Source organism: Enhydra lutris, unplaced genomic scaffold, assembly GCF_002288905.1.
Source record: "Enhydra lutris kenyoni isolate GAN:26980312 unplaced genomic scaffold, ASM228890v2 scaffoldscaffold86, whole genome shotgun sequence".
Lineage (NCBI taxonomy): Eukaryota > Metazoa > Chordata > Mammalia > Carnivora > Mustelidae > Enhydra > Enhydra lutris.
In genome coordinates, this window is record NW_019154170.1 from 5,306,347 (window position 1) to 5,323,346 (window position 17,000).

Below are 17,000 nucleotides of genomic sequence, written 5' to 3' on the forward strand. Positions count from 1 at the left end.
TCGGGCGTGATTTATCCAATCACAGACAAGAACGTTTGCGTGAGGTAGCCTTTACCTGGGGGGGGGGGGGCATTTCACTAGAAATGTCTTTTGCATTCTCAAGGGGCGAGGGGTGACTACCTCCCTGGGAGGCAGCGGGCGCGCAGGGTTTGGGGGTGAGGTTCCTTCGAGCCTCCAGACCTTGAACCGCGGGAAGGGGGTTCTCAGGATCCAGCTGCCGGCCAGCCTTGGAGGTCACCTTGGAGGTCCCCAGGAAGGGAGGAGAGGCGAGCATGGGCGCGCGCTGCTCATCTTCATTTCCGACCCTTCCTTCCCTCTCGTCAGTTGTGTGTTTTTTGTTTGTTTGTTTTTGTTTTTTGTTTTTTGTTTTTTGTGTTTTTTTTTGGCAAAAAAAGAGCAAGCCGATACCGCCGCCCTCTGCGTCTTCTCTCCCCCTTCGTAGACAAGAGTCGCCACCCAGGCTCGCCCCCTGCGTCCCCTCCGGCCCAGAGCGGCAGCCCCGAGCGCCGGGAGGTGTTGGGGGAGTTCCAGAAGGTTCCTCGCAGGTGGCACCGCCGTGGCCCCGGCACGCAGGGATGGGGGGCGCCTCCCGCGCGCTCTCGGTGCTGGTTTCTCCGCGCGGCATCGGGACGGGCTTTCGGGTTTGCTTCTCTGCTTTCCGGGGTGTGTCTCTCCCTGGGGTGCCATCAAGGTGCCTACAGGTAAAGTGGACGGACGGCGGCGCCGGGCCGGCGGCGTCTGGAGCGGACCGCACGAGTGGGCCGGCCGCGCGCTCCGGCCCGTCCCCGGGCAGCCCCGCGCCGGACGTTAAGGCAGGCGGCTCTTGGCACGAGGAACCCTGGCGGCCGGGGGCGGCTCTGCCGGCGGGCTGGTCGCGGTGCGGGCGGGCGCTGCGAGGACCCCGCGCGACGCGGAGGCTTTGGCGACTTTGGGGCGGGCAGGGCCTGGGGAGGAGGGCTGGCGCGGGAGGGCTTGCTCTCCGAATTCCTTCTGTCAAATACCCGGTTTATATTTCTCGTATGTGCTTCTTGACCCGCTTTCGGGGACGCTGCGGTGAGCCCTGGTTCTCCCCGGGGCCCCCCGGGCGTCCCGGACGCAGGGAGCTGGGGAGCCCCTTCGGCCACCCCCTCCCGTCTGGGGGGGTGGAGGGCTCCCTTTGGCCTGGGGGGGGGACGGGAGGCGGGGGAGGAGGGGCCTTTCTTGTGCACTGGGCTGGGGGACGCGGGCTGCACCCCTCCAGCGGGCCCCCCGCGGGCCGGGCGGGACGGGGGGTGGTGGCGGCGCGGGCTCAGGCCTTGGAGAAGGTGGCGGCGGCGGCGGGGCCCGCGGGGGCGGCGCCCGGCTCCTCCGCCCAGCGGTTCACGCAGCGGCGCCGCGCGTTCATGAAGAAGTTGCTGACGGTGTTGAGCTCCAGGCCGAGCTGCTGCGAGATGGTGACCTGCATCTCCTTGGACGGCCGCTTGTTCTCCTTGAAGATGGCGATGAGCGTGCGCCGCTGCAGGTCGGTGAACACCAGGCGCTGCTTCTTGGGCTGCAGCGCGCGCTCCTTCTGCTGCTCCTGCTCCTTGCGCTTGCAGGCTGCGGCCGGCGCGGATGGGAGACAAAGACGGGGCGCGGCGTGAGCACTGCTCCACGGGCCGGCACCCCCCACCCGGCCCGCCCCCAGGGCCCCCGGCGCCCCGCGGGCGCGCCTCGCAGCCCCCCGGATGCTGCGGGAAAGGGGGCGCGAGTTCTGTGGCTCAGGGTAGACGGGGTGGGAGAGGCTGGGAACGACTGGGAGGTGTGAGCCACCCCCCCCCCCCGGGGCTGAGGCCCACACCTGCCCAAGGGATCCCCTGGAGCCGGGAGGATCTAAGACCAGGGCAGATGCAGGACAGACCCCACCCCCCACCTTGCATTGGGAGCGTGGAGAAGGCTGCAGAAGGCTGGCCCATGCCCCCAGCTGGCGGTGGCTGGCAAAGGGGAGCTGGCGGCACCTCAGGGTACCCGGCAGGACCCCAGGCTGCTCCACAGGGCCCCAGCTCCAGAGTGGACCCTGCCCTGGAGACAATGGGGCCGGTGGGTGGGAAAGATGAGCTCCCCAGCCAGCACTGGCCACGTCTCTCCAGGGCTCTCTCGGAGTCTCACTTTTCCTGCCAGGTACTAGTCAGGGACCGCAGGAGGTAGAGAGGCCACTCTCCCATGCCTCTCCACCCCAACTCCTCCTCGGCCAGCTAGTCTGTCACCCCCACAAGTCACTGGTGCTGTGAGCTACACCAGTAGAGCCCTGCCCCCGGCCCTAGTGACCCACTGGGACCACACACCAAACTGGCTTTTTTTGGTTCCAGAAGAGTCTGAGCCAGATGGCGTGCCAGATCAATGTCCACACAGGTCTGCAGAAATAGATTAATGTTCCCTGTATTGTGGCTCATTTCTCAGGGACAAGGGGTTCTCCCGGGAGGGGAGGACCGACACCCCACTTCACTCCCTGTCTCCCCCTGACCTGAAACACACAGCGCTTCAGGGATCTTTCAGGTTTTATGATTAAATAAGGGGGATTGTTGGAGATTACTGGACAGTAATGAGAGAGAGAGAGACAGAGAGACAGAGAAGAGGGGGAGAGACTGAAGGAGATAGAGAAAGAAGGGAGGGGTGGGGAGAGGGGAAAAGGGGAGGGAGCAGGAGGGGGGGGGGAGGGGGGGGCAGGGGGGAGAGAGGGAGAGGGGAGGGAGAGGGGGAAGAGGGAGGGAGAAGGAGAGAGATAGAGGGACAAGTGCGGAAGATGGTAGGAGGAGAGGGGAAGAAACGGACAAAGCAGGCAAAGCTGTAATAGACACTCTCGGAGGGGGAGACGAGTGCTGTATCCACGAAACAAGAACAGGATCCGGTGCCGTGAGCAGGACGGTGAAAAGGGAAGACGGTGCTCTTAGAATTACACAGACCATCGCCGGGCCGGACCAGCGCAGGACTGGACACAGCACTGAGTGAGTGTCCCCGGCAATAGGACGAGGCAGGTGCTGAGATGGGAGACGAGAGAAGGGTGACAATGGAGTGTGGACTGGGCGGGCCTGTCATCTGATTCAGAAGGTCGAAAACTGGAGGAAGAGATTCCCAAGTAAATAATGAAAAAAAAAAAATCCATGTTTGAAGGACATGAGAGTCCCGCTTAAGAGCCTATGACGTGCGGCTGGATGGGTCAAAAAAGATATTCCCTGAGGCTCGTCCTTGTGAGATTTCTGAGACGTAGAATAAAGAGAGGAAAGTAAAAGTTCCCAGAGATGAAAGCCAGACGTCCTGGGAGGGTCTAAGAGTCCTAGTGGCTTTGGCTTCTCAAAAACTAGGAGGCAGGGAAACAATGTCTTCAAAATTCTGAGGGAGATTCTTTTCAGCGGGAATCGTGTGCCCGCGGGACATCAAGCAGGAGGGCGGCCTGGAGACCGAGTCAGACAGATGAAAGTCTCCAAAAGTTGACTTCTGGGCACCCTTTCTCAGAAAACTCCCGGAGGATGTGTTTCCCCAAAACGAGGAGGTAAATTAAAAAAGGCAATTGTGGCTTCAGGAAGTGTGATTTCCTTGTAGGAAAAGGAGAGGATCCTCCAGGTGATGGGGAGGGCGGAGCCTAGAAGACCAGGGTCAGAGGCACCGGGACCGGCCCCGGGGGTCAGCCCCACCCAGCGCCAAGCCAAGTGGCGAGGGGACACCACCTAATATGTGTGGAAAGTCCTGGTGAGTCTGTCTGCGTCTTGTTGGGGAGTGTGGGAAGAACCAGTAATCGGCAACCACTAACTCCTGGAGAAACAAACAGTTGTACAAGAAAGAAAGACACCGTCCTAGCACTCTGTGTGACTCGGAGGTGGGCAGCGTTCACCAAAAGCATAATAATGTAATGCTGAATACGGGTTCAGCCAAAAGACTGTGGCCGATGGAGGGAAGGGTGTGGTGGGTGTGGTGGGCGTATGGAAGGATGGGGAGGCAAACTGGCAGGGAGCAGTGCTCCAGGGAGCCCTCTGTGTGCAGAAGAGGGGACAAGGATGTGAGATCTATTTTGTCTGCGTTAAGAGACCAGGAAGGGGACTGACCTCCCATCTCTTTGGAACTTGGCCACCCTGTGAGGGTCAGGGAAGGGACGAGGTCCCCCATTCTTTCAAAGAGAAAGCGGAGTCTCCGGGTAGTCCAGGTAGGAGTCAAGACTCTAGTCCAGGGTAGGAGTCAAGTCCAGGGTAGGAGTCAAGACTCAGGCCTAGGCTTTGAATTTCAGAAGAGGCCCTGCCCACCCAGCAGCTGTCATCTTCGGCTGATGTACTCATCCCTTGTTCCTTCACTTTACTCCCAAATTCATCGCACGTCTACAGTGGGGACCAAGATACCAGAGGGATGCCTGGCTGGCTCGGTGCACAGAGCAGGAACTCTCCACCTCAGCGGGGCGGGGGGTGGGGTGTGTGTCCTGAGTTCAAGACCCACTGGGCGTAAAGCTGATGTAAAAAAAAAAAGAAAAGAAAGCAAGCTCACAAGAGCCTTGCGTGTCTCTTGTCCGTTAATCTTTAGGGCGACCCCGTAGGCAGGTGTTGTCCTTGTTCACTCAGAGAGTGTAAGCCTCTTGCCCAAGTCCAGCAGGGGCCAGTACAAGAGCCACAGCGATAGGCCGGAATGGGAGGGAGTGAAGACAAGGTTCCCCTCTCTCCCACTGCTTCCCCTTCTCCAATCAAGAGCCTAATGGGGGCCCCAGAGGCAGGGGCTGGGGGAGGGGCCAGGCCAAGCAGAGTCATGAAAAAACTTGGTGTTTTGTCGATCACAGCAAAAAGAGCCCCCCCCACCCCGTCCCTGTGTTCAATCTAATTACAGCTCCTCACAGCCCCAATCGATCTGGGCCCCGTCAGAACTGTTTACCAGGAGCAGCTTTTGTCCTGGTTTCCATCCCCCACAGCCCCCCTGGAGCCCAGCCTGGAGGCTCAGGGGTGTGAGTGCCAGTGGGGGGGGTCAGCCCAAATTCCCCCCCCATCAGCGTGGCCACCTTCCCCTCAAGAGCATCCTGTCTGGTGCCCAAGCTCACTCCCACTGGCCCAGTGGTGCTGTCTTTGTGTCCCCTGGGCAGCCGGGGAGGAGGACAGGCTGTGGGTACGAGCCCCTTTACAGAACTGAAAGCCCAGGCTGGGAGACAGGGACTGACCCAGAGCGGGGCTGGGAGAGCGCCTCAAGGGGAAGCCTGGACCCACCCACAGTGCCAGCCACCAGCCTCCTACTGCGATGCCATGCCATATGGTGGCCACCTCTTCCAGGAAGACCTCCACTGGTGACTGCCCCTGCGGCTTCCACCTCCATCCCCTCCTCCGCCGTCCCTTCCGCCTCCGGCTCCTTCTCCGCCCCCCCCCAACATGGCCTCCTCCATCAGTATCACTTCTGCCCCGTGACCTCCGCCCCCGCCGCCCCCACCGCCTGTGCACCCCTCGCCACACCACCACCGCCTCCGCCCCCACCTCTTCTTGCCGCCCCAGCGTCACCACCTCCCCTGCCATCACCTCCACATCGCCTCTCTCTATGGCCTGCTCCGTCCTGCCTCCTGTTGGCTTCGCCTGCATCCAGCACCTCCTCCAGTAACCGGGTCCACACCGCGGGGCCCTGCCGCAGGCCCCCTCCTATGTGCCCAGCTCAGGAGGACTCAACCCTGTGTCCCCCACCCGGGGCTCCCAGCCTGTGGTTGGGGGGCGGGGAGTGGCCCCAGACACAGACCCTCGCCACCCACCATGGTTGCCATGGCCCCCGGGGGAGCTACCAGACAAGCTTGGGGGACCAGGGGCAAGTCAGTGCCCCCCAACAGGTCCTCAGGCCTGGGACGCTGCCCCCTTTGGCTCAGTCATGGTCCGGGGGTGTTGGGATGAGCCCAGCAGGGAGTCTGCTCCTCCCTCTCACGCTGCCAGCCCCTCCCTGGCTTGTGCTCTCTCTGACAAATAAGTAAATAGAATCTAAAAACAAAAAAGCAAAACCCCACTGATTCTGAGATGCTCTGATCTTAGAACAACTGGAGTCCCGTCCCTCCCACCGCTCTCACTCTTTCTGGAGTCCGGGGATGAAGAGGGTCTGGGGCTGGGTCCTGGGGGGGGCGGTTCCCAGAGGCCCTGGGATAAGATCCCAGGTGCTGCAGAGGAGACCAGGGGCCCCGGCCAGCTGGCCAGCCCCAACCCGGGGCAGGGCTCCAGGCAGGAGGGGCGGAGGTGCACTGGGGGACCTCAGGCTCCAGATGGAAACCTTCACATGGCCTGGGCCTTCCCAGCTACAGGAAGGGATTGAGCCAGAGAAGTCTTGAATGTCATGGTGGGGCTGAGTTGAGGTGTTGAGGCCCATGGAGGGGTCACATGGCCATGACGTCCCCACCCCCACCTCAGGTCTGGCCTCAGGCCTCTCTCTGCATCTCTCCCAGAATCTTCCCAGAGAGGCACAAATGGAGACACTGTCCCAGCCCAAGAAGTCCTACCCACCTCTCAAGGCCCCCGCAGAGGTCAACCGCCCCCAGGAAGCCCTTCTCTTTACCCCAGAAGAGCCTGGCTCCCTCCCCGGGGGCCCCCAGTCCTGACCTCCTGGGCTCAAGCCTGAGCCTGATTTCCCTCTGCTGCCCAGCGTGGGGTGGGCCGCTGGAGACAGCTGGCCGGCAGCGTTTGTCCGTTTGTCCAGTGACTGGCACATCTCCCCGCCCTCCTGGGGGGGTGGGGGCAGGGAGGGGGTTCAGCTCAAACTGGCCCAGGGAGACGAAGCCAGCCACTGGCCGGGTGGGCCGCTCAGGGGAGCGGGACCCCCGGAGCACCCCCAGCAGCCTGCACCCACCTGAGGTCAGGGAGCGAGCAGCAGGGGCCTCCAGGCCACTCACCCTCATCGGATGGAAGAGGATCAGGTCCGCGGGAGGGAGCGGGTTGCACCTGTTCCCCCAACATCACCTGATGGCCACACTGTTCCTTCTGCCTCCTCCTCTCCTTCCTCCCCCTCCTCCCCTTCCCATCCCTCCTCCCTCTCCCTGCTCCCCCTCCTCCCCTTCTCCTCCTCCTCCCTTCCCCCTCCCTGTTCCCACTCCTCCCCTCCTCCCATTCTCCCCCTTCTCCTTTTCTCCCTGCTCCTCCCCCTCCTCCCCCTCTATCTCCTCCCACCTACTCCTCCTCCTCTCCTTCCTCCCCCCTCTCTCCTCCTCCCATTGCTCCTTCTCCTCTCTCCTCCCATCCCATCTCCCAGAGGTACACTGAGTCTGGGCCACAGAACCAGGCAGGAGCAGGTGCCTGGGGGCGGGCAGTGGTGCTCCAGTGGGCTGCCCGTAGGGGCATCTTCCTGTCCTCCTCATCCTATCGGGGTGTCCACGTGGGGCCACCACAAACACATGGTGGAGTGGAGGGTGATGTGTGATTGAGGCAAGTAACTGGGACATCCTGCCACCCCAGCAAGAGTCATCCATGCACATGCGAAGGGCTGGGCTGTGGGCAGTAGCCTGGGTGTCTGGAGGGGTGAGGAGGGGAGAGCCCCGAGGGTGTGTAGGAAGGCGCAGGGGCCAGCCGGCAGACGTCTGCATGACAGATGCATGTCAGGGGGAGGCGGCATGAAAACCTGGGGGTGTGATGTGATGAGGGTGGGGGCAGCAGAGATGTGCCCAGTCCCCGCCCAGGCTCACTGTGTCTGAGCAGGGGTGTGGCCCGGGGACCACGCAGACCCTCAGGACGGCTCCCGGCTGCCTGCCCCGCCGTGCGGACCAGGGTCTTGGCTTGGGGTCTTGCACGCACACTCTGTGCACACTGGTTTCCTGCTTTATCAGGTGAGCACAGGGACCCTGTGACCCCGAGGTCCCTGTCTGTCAGCAGGAGGGAGCCCCGGGGCAGGGGGTTGGAGCATTGAGTTGCCTTTCCTAGAGCACCCGGCAGGACCCTGGGCCCGTCCCTTCCTCCAGGCTGGCTTCATGCTTTTATCAAGCAGCTGCTGTGTGCCAGGTGCTGCTAGGGACAGCTGGGGGCAGGGCGACCTCACTTGCCAGCCGAGCTCCAGCTCCGGTGTCTGAGACGGGTCACTAATGATCCCAGGGAGATGGAAAGCGGGGCGGGGGGCGGGGGGCTGACTCTGCTTGGAGCAGGGAGGGGTAGAGGTGGCACGTGTGTGGTGGCTGGGAGGGGCAGCTGGGAGCCCATCTAGGACGCTCCAGCAGGGGACAGAGCTAGGTGTGCAGGGTGGGCCTGACTATCTAGCCCAGGTCTTGGATGGGGAGGGGGGTCTAGTGACGCCCCGAGGACAAGAGGAATGAGCCAGAGTGGCCCGGAAGGGCTGGGTTTGACAGGGAGGGACAGGAGCTGGGCCGCAGCACCAGAATTCAGCAATGGGGGCACCTGTCCCTCTGTGTCCATGCCCAGGGCAACACCTAGGCCCCTCTGCTTGCCCTCTCCCCTGCACCCCTGCACCCCTGCACCTGGGCTCAGGATGGGGGGGTGTGGGCGCTGGAGCTGGAGCCGCTGCCCCCCCTCCCCTTTCGGCCACCTCCTGTGCTCAACTTAGGCTTCCTGGAGCAGACAATTCAATACGGAGCCTGGTCTCCGGCTGGGATGATGACTGGTTTCCCTGGCGACACGTCCCATTCCAGCCACCAGCTGCCCAGGCCCAGATGTGGGGAGCACTGATGCCCCCACCCTGATGGCTTGTCCCCACTGGCCTGAGCTGCCCTGAAGCCTGCCCCATAGCCTCCCCAGCCCAGAGATGGTGGGTGACTTGCCCAAGGTCACACAGCTAGTCCCTAAGGGGACCTGGAGTCGATACATGGACCTCTTTATCTATACCCTGTACCCCTGGGGGAGCCCAAAGGGGGTCCCCATGGTGGGCGCGGAGTCATCTCCAAGGAGACAGGTGCACAGCCAGACCCCTGCCCTCAGGCAAGGACCCTCAGAGGCCTCAGCCTCCTCATCTGTCCTCACGGCCTGTCCCCGTCCACTCTCCGTCCCTTCCTCCCCTTCCCCTCCCCTGTCTGCCCCGGCACACCTCTCCCCCAGCCAGTGGCTGGCCTTCCTCCCCCCTTCTCCACTGCTCCCCCCAGATGGGATCGTAATGGCCATGTTTTCAAATTAGTTCTGAGCCTTTCAAAGACTTAACAGGGAAATGAGTGTTTCCGCAGGGTCCCTCTCCCGGACTCCATTTGGAGGGTGCAGTGCCTGGGGGTGGGGGACTGGGGTGTCGGGGGTGGCTCCCACTCAGACTGTGGGCCGTGGAGACCCCCCCCCCATTCGGACACCCTCACACGGGGAAGCGGAGCGGGTGCGCGGACACACCCATCCCCAACCTGCACACTGCGTTTCTTTTTAAAAACCTATTAAGAAGCCACAGAGGCCAGCAGCTGGAAATGGATTTGAAAAAGATGACCGGAAAGGAACCAGCGATAAGAAAAAAAGAACGGAGAGGCCAACCCAGAAAGGAGGACGTGATCCAGCACCTCAGTGATTAGGAAAAACCAATCAACAGATCAACTCACAGAACTCGAGTCTCGCGCCCAAGTATTCCCGGGCAGGTGGTCAGGGGCTGGCCCAGAACCGTCTGGAACAGCCTGACTGTCCTCTGGCTAGGAGGTGGCCAGGGCAAGAGGGAAACGGCCCACAAGAACAGGACGTAGCCGGCACAAATGACCAGGGAGGCACTCTCTTTCCTGATGTGGAATGTTCTGGGTGTTGTGGAGAAGGAAGCAAAACAGAACAGGCTTTCTGAGATGTTGTTTTAAAAAGAGGAAAAGGAAAACAGAAGGAACGAGGACTTTAGCTGCCCAATTAAGTTGCGCTGGCTCCGTAGGGCAGAAGCGGGGCGGCAGGAAGGAGGGTCCTGGAGGCCGCCGTCTTGCTCCCCTTAAATCTGGAAGGAGGCGAATGTGTCCAGCACTGGGAATGATAATGCAGCCTTGTCTACGGAGGCGGCGGAGGAGAGAGCGGCGGCTTGGACTGGGCTCCCCTGCTTCTGGGGGCCTGTTTCTCTATCCAGTCCCTGCGCTCCCACTAGGCTGGGGCTTCTAGTCTCCATCTGGGGAAGGGACGCGCGCAGTGGGGGAGGGGGGGAAGCGGCGGTCGCAGGCCTCCGACGCAGCCACCACCCCCAGGCTCACGCGAAACACCCCCGCCCCAGTCCCGGGGAGCCCGCGCTTGGTGGTCCGCGCTCCCAGCGCTGCGCCCACGAGGCCCGGAGCGCACACCCCGGCGCTCCCCGGCCGCCCTCGCGCGTGTGCCCTACAGGGGCCTGCGGTCTCCGCACGTCCCGCCAGGCTGCGGACGGCGAGTGCACTCCTGGCTCCTCTCGGGTTTAAGGGATCCCCACGCCCGCGGAGGACAGAGGTGCGGAGTGCGGCACAGCTCCGTGGCCGGTCTCCACGGCAATGCCGGGCGGCGCTCGCCTTGTGGGGGAAATCCAGGCCCTGACGCTTCCCCCAGCTCGCGCGCGCCGATGCGCCTGGCGTTCGGAGAAGCGCGGTTCCGGCTCCCCTGTCACTGTGGTTGGGTGCGACCCTTTCTCCACCCCAAGCATCCGGGAGTGGAGTCGGGCAGTAACTGGAGGCCCGCGAGACAGGTGTTCCAGCGGGCCCAGCTGGGGGCGCATGGATGACCCCGTCGCCTGCACGGGTCTGGGGGAGAGGGGGATCCCGGCCGCGGTCCCGAGGCGCATGCAGCCCCCAACACGCCAGACCCAGATCCGAGCACAACGTATGGGCTTCCTGAGCCAGCGCCTGCGCCCCCGTGTCCTAGCGCGGATGCGTGTACGTCTGCGGGTGCAGCCGGAGGGAAACGCCACCCGCGGCCCCAGGCGCACCTGGCTTTGCTCCCCTGCAGGTCCTTTCCGCAGTCACCGGTCATGGACCCATCTCCGTGTCCCTGTTTCCATCTGCTGCGAATCTGTGACTTGTTGGGTCTAAGCCTCCCCACATCTGCCTGCAGGGAACAAGTTCACAGGCAGGACGGTTTCCTAAACCCACCCAAACCTACGCCTACTTGGCAGAGGGGAAACTGAGGCTGCAGGTGCTGCACACTGCCCAGGGTCCCACGGCAGCCCCTGGCTCCAGGCCTAGCCTCTCCCATCCCCCGCTAGCACTGCCTTCCTTATTGATCAAGGGCCATATTTAATTAAAAACTTGATTCAAACCAGCTTGAGCTCCCCTGGTTAAGCTGAGCTTGCTGCTACACACAAAGACGCAGGCCAGCCGCAGGGGCGCATCGCTCCTCATAGCCACTCTAGGCTTCCCCGCCTCCCATCCTTTGTGCTCAGGGGTCTACCAGCCAGGAGCTAGGGCATCTGTAGCTGTGGGCAGGAAGCTTCCTGTGCCTCTTAGGATCTAGGGAGGCTACACGGCGGCAGGATGCTAAGCAGGGGTGTGACGAGCTCCAAAGTGACCGTAAGAAGCACCCTCCACCCTCCAGCTTTGAAGGAGAGAGCACGGGGTGGGAGTGGAGCCTGGAGACCAGCGAGGAGGAGGAGGAGGAGGAGGAGGAGGAGGAGGAGAGGGAAGCAGCACCAGAGGTCACTCAGACTAGAGTGGTGATGGTTGACCGAAGCAGCACGGAACAGGAGAGAAGTTAGAGCCCCCGCCCAGTTCTGGGATGTTAGGCTAAGGGGACTTGAGAATAAAGGAAAACCAGCATCGGCCCCTCACTGTGCGCACCTGTCCATGTGCTTACCTGTGATGGGGGGCGTGTGACTGTCCCTGTCTTGCGGACACAGACGGGAAGGGGTTGCTGGGTTTGGGGCTCAGGGAGGGCTAGAAATCCAATGCTGAGCCCAGGCTGACCCTGAGGGCAGCTTCAGTGAGGAGGTGGTTGTCCAGGGATAGCAGGGGCAGGGACGCTGGTGGCTCTGAGTCGGACGGGGGAAGCCGGACCCGGTCCCCATACCCCCTCCCTGGGGGAGCTCACGTGGGCCCAGGATCCCGTAACCCTCAGAGGAGCCCCAGGGGAGACAAGTAGGCCCTGCCAGCCAGCCCCCACGGTCCACCTGCCTGAGGGGCCAAGCTGCTTATAAACTGGAACTCACCATGACCTTGAGAGACATCTTCCTGTCCTTTGCCTCAGTCCCCTGAGGCTTCTTCCAGCCTTTGTCCCTCCTGGACCATTTGCCTGGACTGTCCCCCCATTTGCAGGAGGTGCGAACCCTGGCATCTCAAGCCCTCCTTTCAGCCCCTCCAGACTCAGCCCATCAGGGGCTGCACCCCCCACCCCCGGGGCACCCTGTTTCTCACTGGGGAAACTGAGTCTGTTCTCCCTCCTGCTGGAACTGGCTCTGTCTCACACTGGCGGGAGACTTTGGGAATTGCCTTCCTTTCTCTTGGTCTCAGCTTGCTAGTCTGTAAAGTGGGCACAATAATCACATCTAGCTTCAATGGTCGTTCCAGATGATTCCATCTCTCATTCCTGGTGGCTGAGCCCAGGAAAGGGGGAGGGCTTCAGGCACCCCAGCCAGCCCCCTCCCCATCTCAGAGCTTGCCCCTCCCCATCTCCCTGTCTGCACAGCAGCAGCACAGAATCCCTGAACCTGGGCAGGGTCCTGGGGCTGTCCCAGCCAGGTTTTGCAGTTTGGAGGGAGGGCCCTGTTTGGGGGTGGGGGGACCCAGGGTAGCTCTGAGTGTCTGCAGAGCTCACAGGGCTGGGACACACACAATCCCAGACCTGGTCCTTCTCACTCCATGCATCGCTGTGGGAGCCCGCCAGACTCCCTCTCCACTCTCCGGGCATCTCTCAGATCCCGGGCTGCCGTGGGGACCCCCCTGAAGATGAGGAGAGATGCGTGGGGGGAGTGGTTAAGCGAGGTGGCCTCAGGGTGCAGGGTCTGGGACTGTGCCCTGAAGGTCTCCATAGGGAGCAGGTGACCAGAAAACCTCCATAGGCACCTACTAAGGGTGTCTAACTGGGTCCATTTCTCAGATGAGAAAAGTGAGACTCAGACCCTCACCTCCCACCCCACCAGTGAGGGAGCCCCGGTGAGGCCCATGTGGTCAAGTCCCCTGCTGGGACGTCCTGGGGGGATCTGTAAGATGTGAGGGCCCCCTGCCACTCAAAGTGAGGTTTTTACTGAGTTCAGGTGTCCCTGGGCAGGCCTTAGGAAAGCTGCACAGCCCTCCCAGTGGGACTCGGGTGGACTCGGACCCTGTAGGCTGGGCCCCTTCACGCTCAGACACCCCCCCCGCTGCCCCTCCCCCCTGGGATGGTGACTACAGAGTGGGGAAGAGGCTGGGGGCAGGCAGTGCCGGCCTGACCCTGAGTGAGGGGCTGGTTTGCCTTTTCCTGTCCATTCCTGTCCCTTCCAGACTCCCCAGCCTGGCCTGCTGTCCCCCTTATCAGCATCTTGAATCCAGAAATAGTTCCCTCCTTGCCTCAATTTCCATGCTAGTCCCTACCACGGCTGGGGCACCCGACTCACCAGCGAGACAAGGAGAAGGACAACTGACTCCACCTGATATTAATTATATATATATTTTCTGATCAGTTACAAAAAATACTTTTCCTCCAGAGTTGCAATTTAAACAATATTTGAAGACGGCCAAAGCTATCGACCAGCGGCAGTGATGAATTAGAGACGGCAATTCAAATTCATCGACCACCCCGCCCCAGCCGAGAGTCCCCTCCTCACCTCCCCCAGTCCCTCTCCCACAATTCCTGCTTGAGCTCGAGCCAGAGAGGCTTCCAGGAGGAGGCGGCTGGCAAGCCTTACACTCCCGGGACCCTGGAATGGGGTGGGAAGCGGGGGCCCCCGGTGGTGGTGGGGGTAGGGGCTGCAGCATGGGCCTTGCCCGGATTAGCAGGTCCCAGAATCTCAGAATGTTAGGCCCAGAACCTGGCTCCTGCCACCTCCCCAACATTTTACAGATAGGTAAACTGAGGCACAGAGAACAGGCAGGCACAGGGCCGTGGGGTGGACCCTGAGGTCTGCCCAGCCAGATTCCTCAGGTGCTTCACAGAAAAAAAAGACGCCACCCCTTTCCCCTGAGCCCCGGACTAGGGAAGGAGAGAGGTGGGGGGAGACCCAGGCTGAGGGGACCCCACTCAGCTGCCCAGGGGGTCGCTCGGCTCTTCTCTTTGGTGCTTTCCCTTCTCAGTTGCTGTCTCTGTCCCTGTCTCTCTTTGTCTTTCTCTGTTTCTGCTTTGGCTTCTCTTTCTGTCCCCATCTTTGTTTCTGTCTGTTTCTCTGTCTCTAGTTTTGTCCTTTTCCTTTCTTTCTGTTTTTGTCGCTCTCTCCCTCCCTGCGGATCTCTGCTTCTCTGCGTGTGTCCTTCTGTCTCCTGGCCCCAGAGCCCGTGGTCAGCCCGGTGGCCGGTCCCGGAGCAGCGAGCGCATAGGCCAGAGGCGGGTAGGCCGGAGGCAGGCGAGGGCACGGACAAGGCTGGGGCGAGCAAGGGCGGGGCGGCGAGTCCTGCCGTGGTCGTGGGGGGTGTGGGGGGGCGTGGACCCTGGGGGCACGCCAGGCCACTGTGTGGGGCGCAGCATTGGGGAGGGGGACGCGCCCCGTTGCCTCCCCCTAAGCACTACGATTTGCCGCCACTTAACCGCTTTTCATTTGCGCAGCGACCGGAACTAAAGGCCTCTGCGCTTCCCGGAGCCTAATTACCGCTCGCCTGCCACCGGCCCAGCCGCCTCTACCTCCCAGGCCCAGCCCGGTGGTGCGGCCGTGGCCCGGAGTGCCCGCGAGTCGTGGGGGGCGCCCAGGGCCTGGGGCGCGGAGCAGGTGGATCAGAAGGGACGCCCCAAGTGTGTCCCTGCCCGCTGGCACCACTCAGCCCGCAGCAGCCCCCAGCTGGGGACTCCTCGCCTGGTCTGTCCTTCTGGGGCCCCGGAAGGTACGGCTGAATGCGTGAATGGCCGTGAAGTTACTGAAGGGGAGGACGGTGAGAAAAATGGAAAGTGGCCTGTGTTCTCTGGGGTGTGCCCAAGTCAGACACCCTGTCCCCTTCGGTACCTGCACTGGGGACAAAGCAGAAGGTGGCTGCAGTGGTCAGATGCCACGAGTCGGTTGCCCGGTCTCGAAGAGTGCCACTTAGTGTACCACACCTACAGGCTATGGCTGTGGCCAGAGCACAGGGGTGTGTGTTCCGGTCCTGATGTCACCTATGTTGCCCAGAGCAGGCTGTGGCCGCGCGTGCTGCTATGACTGAGGGACCCCTGGGAGCACACCCAGGTCCTGGCACGTGGGGCCGGGTGGGGGGCAGGACAGAACAGGTTTTGCCCTCACACAAGCCCTGTCTAGGTTCCTAACGCCATTTCTAGCTTGTCACCCTGGGTCAGCTGCCACGTAAGTAGGAGGGAGAATTTATTTTCCGTTCCCTGAAGTGGAGACTCTAGGAAGCCTATAGGAGGCTCCGCTGGGCACCCCAACGACACACGGGGGAAACTGAGGCCATGTGTGAGCACAGGCTCCCCCCTGGCTGTCCGGTACGCCTGGGGGAGGGGAGGAACACGCACAGACCCGCTGCAACCCTCGGTGGTGGTCCTCCCCAGCCACCCGCTCCCTGGTTGGACTCCAGGCTCGATCCGTCCCTGCCTTCCCGCTCACTTGGGGGGCGCCCAATTTGAGAGGCAGCACTCCAGCTCCTCTTGCCCCTGTGCGCAGAGAAGCAATCGATCCGGCCACCGAGCCTGGCTATTGTCCCCACGGCTGGGGCAGCCGCAGCCCCCTCCCCCTGCAGCCAGGGAGAGACACCCCCCTCCAGGTCAGGCCCATTGTGGGGACGGTGGCAGGGGCTCTCCTGCACCCCACAGGCATCAGGGAGAGGGGGGCCTGGCCAGGCGGCCTCGCTGGGGGCAGGTGTGGACCCAGCTGTTGTCAGCTGGGAGGGGGGAAGGGAGCGCAGTCCCCAGGGGGCCAGGGGCTGAGAGTCAGCCTGAGAGAGAGCGAGACGGAGAGAGCACCAGAGAGTAGAAGAAAGGACGAGGAGCAGGAGCAGAACCAGATCGAGCGAATGATAGACAGCGGTCTGTCCCGACAGGCAGAAATGAGGGAGACACAAAACGGAAAAGCCAGGCAGGAGGGCGCGCTCCCGAGCCAGAAGCAACCTCGCAGGGCGGCCGGCTGGGGTGTGAAGGCCTCCGGGCCGCGCGGGCGAGGGTCCCCGGGCCTGCCCCTCCCCCGCCCGTTCTCGGGTGACCTTTGCCAGCGGCCGGAGCGGGGGAGGGGGCTATCGATCGCTGAGGCCGAGCTACAAAGAAGCGCACGCTGGGGCGGAGGGCTGAGAGCGGGCCTGGCCCTGGCCGCCTCGGCCCCGCGGCCCGTGCACAGTCTGGGCTCTCTGCCGGGAGCTGGGAGCGCAGCGGGGGGCTCCGGGAGGGGACAGCAGCGGCGCGTCTGGGGCACAGCACCCCCCACACACACAATGAGAGACCTTGCAGGCTGCTTCGGGGATCCTCCCCACAGTGTAAAAGGAACCAAGGCCCCCTCCCCGATCCCGAAGGGGCCAGGCTGGCTGCTGGCAGTGGGGAGGGGGGGAAGGCGGCACGATCCCTCTCTCCCTTTTGGCGACAGTACAAACGGGCTGGGGTACAGATCACGCTCCAGCCTCCCGCCAGGGAGTCCTGAGCCATCGGCCTGGCGCACGGCCCCGGCCTGAGAAGGGGCTGGGGTGCCCTGCGGCCACTCGTTTGGGTGCCAGGGAGCCCTGAGCCGGAGCCCTGGGCTCGCCGCTGTGCGCCACGCTCCTACCTGCGAGGCGCAGCGCCGACATGCGCTGGAACTCGGGCTCCTGCAGCCACTTCCACATCCTGCGGAAGGTCTCCCGGCCAGACTTGAGCTTGCTCCACGGCTTGGGGTTGCGCAGGAGGTCGGAGAGCGTCCCCTGGGAGCGGCACAGGATGCGCTGCGCGAAGATGGCCTGCGGGATACTGTAGCGCTTCAGCTCGGCCGTTATGCGCTGCGCCACCTCCTTGGTGTTGATCTCCTCGGCCGAGGCGCCCGCCCCGGGGCCGCCGCCTCCCGCGCCCGGGCCGCCGCCGCCCGCGTGGGACCCGTGCGCCCCGGCGTTTTTTTTTTTTTTTTTTTTTTTTTTTTTTTTTTTTTTTTTT

General features: G+C 62.8%; 1 protein-coding gene across 1 annotated transcript in view; it reads right to left on the bottom strand.

The window, feature by feature from the left end:
* Positions 1-1,288: 1,288 nt before the first annotated feature.
* The window catches only part of LOC111161706 (one cut homeobox 3), a 16,965-nt gene continuing 1,253 nt past the window's right edge, over positions 1,289-17,000 (bottom strand). Inside the window, exons 2-3 of the mRNA XM_022525569.1 lie at positions 16,642-16,959; positions 1,289-1,578 (exon numbers count right to left, since the gene is read on the bottom strand). Coding sequence (XP_022381277.1) covers positions 1,289-1,578; positions 16,642-16,959 — 608 coding nt within the window. The remainder of the gene's footprint in view (positions 1,579-16,641; positions 16,960-17,000) is intronic.